Source organism: Quercus suber, unplaced genomic scaffold (assembly GCF_002906115.3).
Source record: "Quercus suber isolate HL8 unplaced genomic scaffold, Cork oak 2.0 scaffold_226, whole genome shotgun sequence".
Taxonomy (NCBI): Eukaryota; Viridiplantae; Streptophyta; class Magnoliopsida; order Fagales; family Fagaceae; genus Quercus; species Quercus suber.
This window is the reverse complement of record NW_027069684.1, coordinates 624840-634796: the sequence shown is the minus strand read 5'-3', so window position 1 is coordinate 634796 and position 9957 is coordinate 624840. Positions and strand designations below refer to the sequence as shown.

Sequence of the window (9957 nt, the reverse complement as noted above, 5' to 3'; positions counted from 1 at the left end):
GTGGGGAAGAAAAATGAAGAACACGTTCTTCATGTTCTTCCAAAAAAAAGGAAAAAAAAATTAATTTAACTAATTTCTTTTCTTTAAAAAAAATAATTAGGTTATAACTTTTTATATTATTTTTATTTGAGGTGGCTTTTTTTCAAAAATTAAATTGCTGACGTGGCATTTTGAAATATTATTTTTATCTGATGTAGCTTTTTTTAATATTATTTTAATAGACACGTCAGCATTTACTGTTGGACCGTTTGCCACGTATGATATTTCTGTTAAATGAGTAACGGCAGGGACAAAAATGGAAGCGTTTTTCAGGATAGGGACTAAAAGCGGTAAAAATAAAATTTAGGGACTAAAATGGAAATCGCCTGAAAATGTAGGGACTAAAATGTGCTTTTCGCCTAAGTTTTTTTGTTATAGTTTTGGAAAAAACTTTATTATTGAATTATCTTACTCAATTCAAATTCAAAATAATACTCCCTTTTTCAAATGATAAAGTTCTTTAAAGAAGAAAAAAAAGAGAGGAGGATTTGTCTAGTTGTCTTAAAATAAATAGAGTTTAAAACTAAAAGTTCAATATGCTATAGATTTATTATATTTAAAAAGAAATAATTCTTATTGAAATTGGTGTGACATTTAATATGGTTGTAATGAGTGATAAGTACTTGCACCAAAATTAAGTATTGACTTGACACATGGGACAAAATTCAACTTCAATTTTGGAATCTAATTGGATTTTCTCTCAACATTGGCTATATATATATGTATGTATGTATGTATGTATGATATGATATGATATTCTTGTTGTTTAGTTTAGTATTAATGGAGTTTTTTGATGACCTGAACAGAACTACTTTTCTTTCTTTCTTTCTGCGGAGGAATATTTGTGAATAACTCCTTGCAAATTTAGGACGAATACTAATTGTTCAAGTACCTAGACCATCCTACACTTTCACATTTTTCCTTAGTTCTTTTATAGTGACTTCAGGTTGAATAGTGGTTCTTTTTCTATTCACCTAAGAAATATTTACTGTGGGGTCTTGCAGGCATAAAGCTGATTCTTGACCTTTTTTTGGGTGAAATTTTGTCAGTGCCATTGCTCATATATCTTTTCTCTTTTCTTTAAAATAATCATAAATTTTGTGTTCCAATAATTTGTNATCAAGCTTATCAACTAAACCAGTGAAGGAATTCTAGTAGCGATTATGGAAGCTCAAAGTGCCGGGTAAAGTAAGCACTTTCTATGGCATGCATGCTCTGATTCGCTACCCACAAAATAGAATTTAAAGAAAAGGAAGATCATAATCGGTGATGGCTGTGATTTTTGCGTGGGGAATCAAGAACTCTGCTACATTGCTTGTGGGAATGTGAGGTGTTAAGGGCTGTGTGGGATGTTGACTTTAGCTGGATTGATCACAGGGAATGTTCAAGGAGCTCTCTCATTGACCTGATGGAGGTAATTGGTAATAAACCAAATGCCCTATAGGAGTTTGCAGTTACGGCTTGGATGTGGCGCTGATGAAATAAGATCATCGTAGATGAAAGATCATCTTCGCTGGACAGTGTGCATAGCGAGGCTGGCCAGTACCTCCATGAATACAGCAAGTTCAACACCAAACCTGTGATGCCAAAACCAAGAAAATGTGTCAAGTGAAAACCTCCAGATGTGGGCTGCTACAAAACTAACTTTGATGGGTCTGTTTTTGCAGAGAGTGGAGAAGCAAGTATTGGTGTGGTCATTAGAAATTCCAACGATGAGGTCATGGCCTCCTTATCGAAAAGAATTCTATACCCTTCATCTATTACTTTACTGGAATTGTTGGGTGCTAGACGTGCAGCTTTATTCATCAGTGAAGTGGGGTTGGATAATTCCATTCTTAAAGGATACTGTTTTACTTGTAAGCTCATTAAAGAGCTAGTCTTTTTCTCATACAGGTAGGTAGGCTAATTCGGTGGAAGATGCTTTGGCAAGAAAAGTCAAGTTGTTTGCACCATTGTTAGTCTGGATGGAGTCTGTTCCTCCAGACTTTATCAATTTTGCGATGGCTGATTTACCAACTTCTAATTAATAAAGTTATTGACTTCTTTCTCAAAAAAAAAAAAAAAAAAAAAAAAAAAAAAAAACCTAATTGATATTGTTTTTAATTTAATAATCAATAGATTTAATACAAACTCATAACTTTAAAATTTCTATTAAGCATACAATTTGATAATAATAACATCAAAATATTTAGGGTAAAATACAGTAACCTACCTTGAGGTTTGGGCTAATGCTAAGCAAGTCCAAGATTTTTCAAAATTAACTGACTTGGTCCCTACACACAATTTGGTCTTTAAACAGCATTAACAAACATTACTTTTATTTTTTTTACTCCCCCTTCTCTCTCTTCTATGTTCTCCCTACTCTCTTCTCTCGCTTCTTTCCCTGGCTTTATCTTAAACTTCTCTTCTCTTTCATACCATCACCATAACCAACAAAACTAAGTTAGTGAGGTCCATAGCCACCATGATTGGTGTTGAATCTTGATTTCTCTACTATTGTATTTGTCACGCCCCAAACCCAACTATAAAGATAGGCACGTGACAACTGCCGCACACTTATAAAGTAAGAACCCTACAAGTGTGCAAGGCCTTTTTAGCAACCAAAATTTTATCCTCAAAAAATTTAAATCAAATAAATCCAAAATACCTCAACAATTCCTTTATGAATAGATCTCCAATAATTTAATAGGAACAAAATCCAAACCTTATGTACATAATGCCAATTGGCCAATAAATATAAAACTATTAGAAGACCATCCTATCCCAAAATCACTAAGCTTCTTTTCCTGCTCACAACACAACATCAAAACTTCCAAAACTTGCTATTCTTCACAATCTGAAACTGGAGAGGAAAAATGGGTGAGTTGACAACTCAATAAGTAACCAAAATCCGAATAAGTTCTATCCAGCAATAGATTTGTAAAGTAATAAGATGTAATATGAATCTTCAAAAGTTATGATATGCTATGGGTTTTCAAAAATAGCTAAAGAAGTTTCATAATCTTAAAGTAGTACGTTGCAAACAGATCACATACTTTAAACTGACAATTATATCATAGATGGTTTAGAAAGTAGTTAATTTACCATATATCAAAAGCTATAACTTACAATAGGTTTCAAAAATACATAAACAGTTTTAATGACTCAAAATAGTTAAATATTCAAATGTAATTCACATTTTTAACAATCTTATGACTATGGTCACGCTATATCCCCGTGACTAGGCATCAGAGTACCAATAAATAACCCCCATTAGCTAGGTATCAGAGTACCAATAAATAACCCCCATTAGTTCGGGTATCATAATACCAATGAATAACACCCATTGGCGACTGAGTATCATAGTACCAATGAATAACCCCAATTGACTGGGTATCAAAGTACCAATGAATAACCCCCATTGGTTTGGGTATCAGAATACCAATGAATAATCCCATTGGCTGGATATCAAAGTACCAATGAATAACTCCCATTGGTTTGGGTATCAGAATACCAATGAATAACTCCTATTGGTTTGGGTATCAGAATCAATTCATAGTCAAATTGTCCATAAAAATATATCTTATTCAAATACATACATATATATATATATATAATCATATATTCAATCTCAAATATATTTGTGATATTTCTATACTCTTTACTTTAAATCAATATAGCTAAAAACAATGCTCATATATAATTGTGAAAATAAATCAATAAAAATAAATTTGTGATCTTATATTCAATGCTCATATATAATTGTGAAAATTCTTTATTCTTTACTTTGAATCAGTATAGCTAAAAACAATTAAATAAAATACATCATATATTCAGTGATCAGATACATTTATGATAATTCTTTACTTGAAATCAATAATACAATAGAAATAAAATTGTAACAACTGCAAACAATGTTCAGTAGTTAAATTACGCAAAATAAAACCAATTAGGATAAGATTACTTACCTCCAAAAGCCATACTAAAAGAAACTTCTCCCTAACACTTCTTCTAAAATCCTTAAATCTCACCTAACAATTTTTCAAATATCATTTACTCATGTAGGGACTCAGTTTGGATTGACCCTGAGTATGAGTGGGTTTTCAGCCCAATCAAGCCCAAATAATAAATTTATAGAGAGTGGGTTAAAGGTTTAGGCGCTGGCCGTCGTTCATCAAGTATGAACTCTCCTTTATAAAAGAAAACACTTAGAATTTATTTACAACTAGAGGGATGCTCCTCGGCCCGTGGCCGAGGAGACCCTTATTTTCTCTCTTTTTTTTCCTCCCCCCCTTTTTTACTTTACTTGCTTTTCTTATATAGTCTTCATCTTCCTATCTCCTTATTCCATCTGTTGATCATCCATTTGCCTCTCTTCTGGCCGTCCGTCCCATCAGAGGCCTTATCAGTACTTAAGTGGTTCACTCTGACCAACGTTGCCCTGCTAAGGGGTTATCTCCCCATTAATGCGGCAAGGGGGGTTGGGTGAATGCATTAAATGCGAGGGTGACAGCTTACTTTGAGGTTGGTCTTTCCCAAAAATCATCCTTGTCAGGCCGAGGATGAAGAGGTCCTCGGCGTGGGTTGGGAAAAGAGATTTTCCCCAATTTAGCCTTGAATAGTCAGTATTCCTCGGCGTGGGCCTTGGGCCTGCTACACGATGGGCCGAGACTATCAGGCCCAAGGGCCCCACAATAGCCCCTCAAAACCCTGCTGCACGTTCCCTCGGACGGGGAGGAGGGTTTTGATACCTGCGGGCCTTCTAAACGAGTCGCCCCACTTCGGTTCGTGTTAATGCTGGCGACTTTTTGACTGCCCGATGCGCGTTTTTAGCGTTTCAAGACTTAATGGGTGCCCACATTAAATTTTGGCGGCACCACGTTTCCCACTTTCAACGGTATGATCTCTTGCTTTTATGGGCAAGCGGTTACATTTGGGGAACCTAAGGGGGAGTATGAGTACCTGTTTGAACCGCCTGATTTCCTCATTTTCGCGCTTACAATTATTGATGCGTATGATTTGAATCTGGTTCGACTTGCACACTATCTGAAGAGCATCGTGAAACTTTTGTAAGTCTTCTTCTTCTAGTGACCCCAAATTTTCCTTAGTTCTATCCCTTCTTTTCTTCTGGAATTTTTAGTTGTCCTTGGGGGGATGGGTAAGTTTAAGAAGTTGGTTGAATCCGACGAGATGATGAACAAATTCATCGTAGACTATGGGATACCCAATAATGTGAGTCTGAAGTACTGTGAAGAAAGGGAGTGGTATATTAGGAGGAGAGAGGGTGAAGTCGTGATTCCGATAGTCGCCTTCGTAGAGGGAGGGATGAGAATCCCTATGAGGCCAGTGACTCTCAACTACCTTAGGCATTTCCGCCTGGCTCCTACTCAGTGTACCGTGAATGTATTTAGGATATTAGGGTGTGTAGATACCCTGAATGAGAAAATGGGGCTGAGACTGACTCACCACAATGTGAACTGGTGCTACAACCTTCACCACCTGAGGGGTAAGACGTACTATATGAAGACAAGGGACGATAGGGTTCGTCTCATCCAGTGTCTTCCTGATTCCAATAAGGGGTTGACACAGGATTTCCTCATAGTGTCGGGGGAGTAGCACAATGGTTTTCACTGCCCAACAGTAGAGGGGGAGCCAGGTAGGGCATCCGAAGTAAAAGACAATCTAGGTTTCAGTATTTTCAAGTTTTATGACTGCATATTCGATTTGGTTGATTAACCATAGGAGTTTCATTTTTCTTTTCGCAGATCCGCAGGCCTTTGCACGTCATTTCCACCTGGTTAACAAAGCGGATTTGGAAACTGTTCTTAGGTCGAACCTTTTCCTGAACGAAACTGATAACCAGGTCAGAGCTGCTCATCAAATCCTCGGATGCGACCCAGCTCAGAAATCATTCCCAGTCCCGAAGCATGTAATTAGAGCTCGTGATCCTCGGCTTACGCAGATTACATAAAAAAAAAAAAAAAAAGTAATCAATTGCTTCAACTATGCTAAGTGCTAACTATCTGACGGTGCGATCCAATGCCTCCCGTTGACGAAACTCTTGACGAGGAATGGATGGGCCAACGTGAAATCTAACTCAGGGGCCCATGATACTCCTTTTAAAGTCTCAGCTCCTGGGCCCCAACATTTGTACACTCCCATAAACACAGTCCTGAAAGATAGTAAATCTACTGTTAATAACACCCCCTCCAAATCTTTTTGAAAAAAAAAAAAATCCAACTATATTGGCTTAATGCAAGGTGCTACATTTGAAATTAGAATAATTTAATACAACAATACAATGGAGCAGTATAGACTTAAGTCCCATAGATTAATGAGTCCAAATAGAACATTATTACTATAAGACCTAGGAAAAAGATAAAAGGGGAATTAATATTTTTAATTATTCAAACTCTAGCCTAGTAAAAGCACCAATAATATGTTTTGTGAAGAAAAATCTCATCCTACAAGGCTACAACTATTGACTTTTTTTGAGCTTTCAAGTGTTTCAACGACATAATTTGTTGACTAATTTTAGTGCCATTGTGGGCTTTATCAGCACGCAATTGTGAATACAAAAGGACACATCTCTTTTTGTTCCCCCACCCCCCCCTTAAATTTAGCCTTTTTGGTCCTCAAAAATCATGAGGATCAAACTTCAAACCTGATTTTTAAACACTGTGGACCGAACCCACAAAGCCCAAGAATCAAAATAGGGGGGCCCCAGTGATGAACTTGTCAAAAAGGCATTACTGGGCAGTGGGGCTCCCTAAATTTATTAAAATCATATCGACCATAATAAATGGGCATAATTGAGAATTAAGAAATGATAGTGAAGACGGAGCAACAAAAATATGGAGTGGGGCCTCATGAATGATTACCTGTTGTTGTTGTTTATGTTGTTGGTGTGGTCCCAGTCATCCCAGCCACCATGTGCAACGACATCGTCGAAGTACGTGTAGGAGTAGACAATTCTGGCATACTGGCCCATGGCTCGGCCCACGTAAACTGGTCCTGTACCCGTGACCTTGCACCGAACAAATGCGAAACCCGTCTTCTCATCCGCCTTTTTTCGGAATTGTGCCGCTATGGATCCGAACCTTGTGGCTATTGAATGTAGCTCACAGTCCTGAGCCAATCAACCATTATTTTACAGCGGAAGAAAAAAAATACATATTATAAATTACACCTTTAATTTTGACAGGATTTTAATTTACTTCTTTAGTTTTTTTCCTCCAATCCGCTAATTTAGCGCCCCCCACCCCCCCCAACCCCCGGCCCCCCAAAAAAAAAAAAAAAAAAATTCAATGAGTCAAGTAAATAATACCAATAATAATGAATTTTTTTTTTTAAAAGGTAATTTCAGAGAACACTATTTGGCCATGCACAATATAGTCTAATTATTGTTTCGCACTCTATTATGTGAAATGTTTCACATAATATCTATACCTTCAAACTAAGTATCTACATTTTACGCATGATATAAAATAGTATGGATGTTATTTTGGATTTAAAACAATCAAAGCTGCATTATTTAGTCATTAGTCATAAGACTTGTATTGTCAGTGCTACTTCAAAATTTAGATTCAGCTGAAGCCATCACCTGCATGCAATGAAAAACGTGCTTCACGCATCAATTGCATGTGATGGAATCATATTAGAGCATTGTTCATCACTTTCTTGGTCTTTTTTCTTTTTCTTTTTGGTAGACAACTACCCAACTCCGTACTGCTTCTTATGACTCACTTCATGAGAGGCTATACCTCTAATTTGATAGACTATGCATAATATTATAATGAAAAAAAAAATTACGCATAATAACATGTGGTGTGGGACATACATCGTATATATGACTGCATTCTATGGTCAAAATTCATGCAGGTATGAATTATATTAAGTAATTAATTCAATCCCATGGATCCCATTTATCCAATATTTAAATATAAAGGGCATTAACCAAATCTAGATGCCATACCGCATACTTCATGCCTACTTTCTATTTTAAAGCATGGATAGCGCATGCTTCATTAGCGGGAAAAAAAGAGGAAAACGAAAAATTGAACTTTTGGTCAGAAAAAAGTTCTCCCTTTGATGCACAACAGGAAGCAGAAAAATAGCTGACAGCCTTTTCACCTTTTGCTTTGCTCGGCTGACTATAATGCTCATCTCCATAGAATAATCTTAACAATCAGCTTTATGTTATATATAAAAAAAATTTCCTTTTTCTTTTTCAGCAAACAGGTATGTACTAGTAGTTTAAGCTTGTATGGATAATCCTATTCTAAGTTTAGCAATTAAGGCATGGTTACCTTATTCAGCAAAAAAAAAAAAAAAAGGCACGGTTACCTTGTACATGGAGCGTCCATTTCCAAAAATGAAGTCTATGGAACCCTCAATGCGACACTCCTTGAAGTAATGCCGGCCAGTGTCGTCGCAAAGGGTGTCTTGTGCACCATAGAATCCACAGCCGGAGAAGTAGGCCTTATCCCCCGATATCCGAAACGCCACCGCTTGTCCTCCCTCCTTGCCCGGCATTGGTGCTGGTGCTGTATTCTGCAGCAATAAACACAATCATATAATTTACGCACATACACCAATTATCACATTTTACATATGTAATCATATTATTAAGGGACACAAAATAGCTATATTTAACTATATATGCATCATTAAAAGCATCATTAGAAAATTAAAGAAGAACAAGCAGCAATATATGCACTCTCCCTTTACAATTAAGGACAAAACGTACATGAGTCAGCTAAAGTTGTATCTATATGCACTTAGATTTCACGAAATCTAGTAGTGGCAGTATGGTATTTTTACTCTCAAGAAAGAGAGAAAGGATAAGACAAATCTTGAACAGTACTATACCTTGAAGCTAATGTTTCTTGCAGAAAAATAATTGGCAAAAACTGAGACAGAAGCTGTTCTGTAAGTGCGCAGCTGTTGGCCATTGGGGCCACGGTCACTGGCTCGGTCGTGCCATTCAATCACTGTCACGTCCCTCCCCGCTCCTTCAAATGTTATGTACGGCTTAGTCACGGGCACCACTACCTTCTCTCTGCACCCCCCACCACACCATATCATTAGCAATCAGATAATAATCTACTCCCCCATTTGATTACCATTTTGAAAGCATCTTCTCACTGATCTATAAATTAATACATGGATTCTAACAATAACCTTTCTCACCATTTTTTCACAATGTTTAGTGGTCGGTGCATAATAAAAGTGTTGTTAGCAGTGTACCAGTTATAAGTGATATACTTCAATTGCAACAAATGTCAAAAGTTATGAAAAAAAAAATATATTATGTTTTTAACACTACTCTAATAGTAATGATTTTGAATATATAATTTTTTAACAATTTTTTTTTTTGACAATTAATATGCTGGATTAGTGTCAAATAAAAATGACGATGATAGACTGAGTAAAAGTGGTGTTATTTTAATCACAACATGCTTGTATTAGTAGTCGTACAAAATGTTATATCTTTACTATTACTCTAATTATAAAATGCTTAACAAGTATTATTTTGTGTTAAATTAAAAAAAAGAAAAAAAAGGCTTAAACCGTAAAGAATTTGACAGTCCATTAGGGCTTTGCCTCATGAACATTGAACAGAGATAATTGACTAAAATCTTCTCCTTCACTTCTATTTTCCTTAAGTACTCCTTAAAAAAGAAAAGAACAAGAAAAAACAAAACTGGACAAACCAAGCGATAATAGCGCAAAAAGAGTGGGACCAATGCAAAATATGATTACATGTAATTTCCGGCACTAATCCGAATGACAACGTTCTCCGTATTATTAGTTGGGACAGAATCAACGGCGGCTTGGACCGCCCGGAAATCTCCAGACCCATCAACGTTAACGGTGATGACACGGTGGCCGATGGGTCCGACCCACTTGTGGTGGTGCTTGGTTGAGTTTGTAGAA

The 9957-nt window shown here is 36.5% G+C and overlaps 1 protein-coding gene across 1 annotated transcript; it reads right to left on the bottom strand.

The window, feature by feature from the left end:
• Positions 1-5990: 5990 nt before the first annotated feature.
• On the bottom strand, positions 5991-9953 carry LOC112013867 (probable pectinesterase 68; the record flags this gene model as incomplete). Its single annotated transcript, XM_065780177.1, has 5 exons — positions 5991-6190; positions 6900-7147; positions 8365-8571; positions 8890-9079; positions 9784-9953. Coding segments are annotated over 5 exons (972 nt in total), but the record flags the coding sequence as incomplete, so codon positions are not given.
• Positions 9954-9957: the final 4 nt, after the last annotated feature.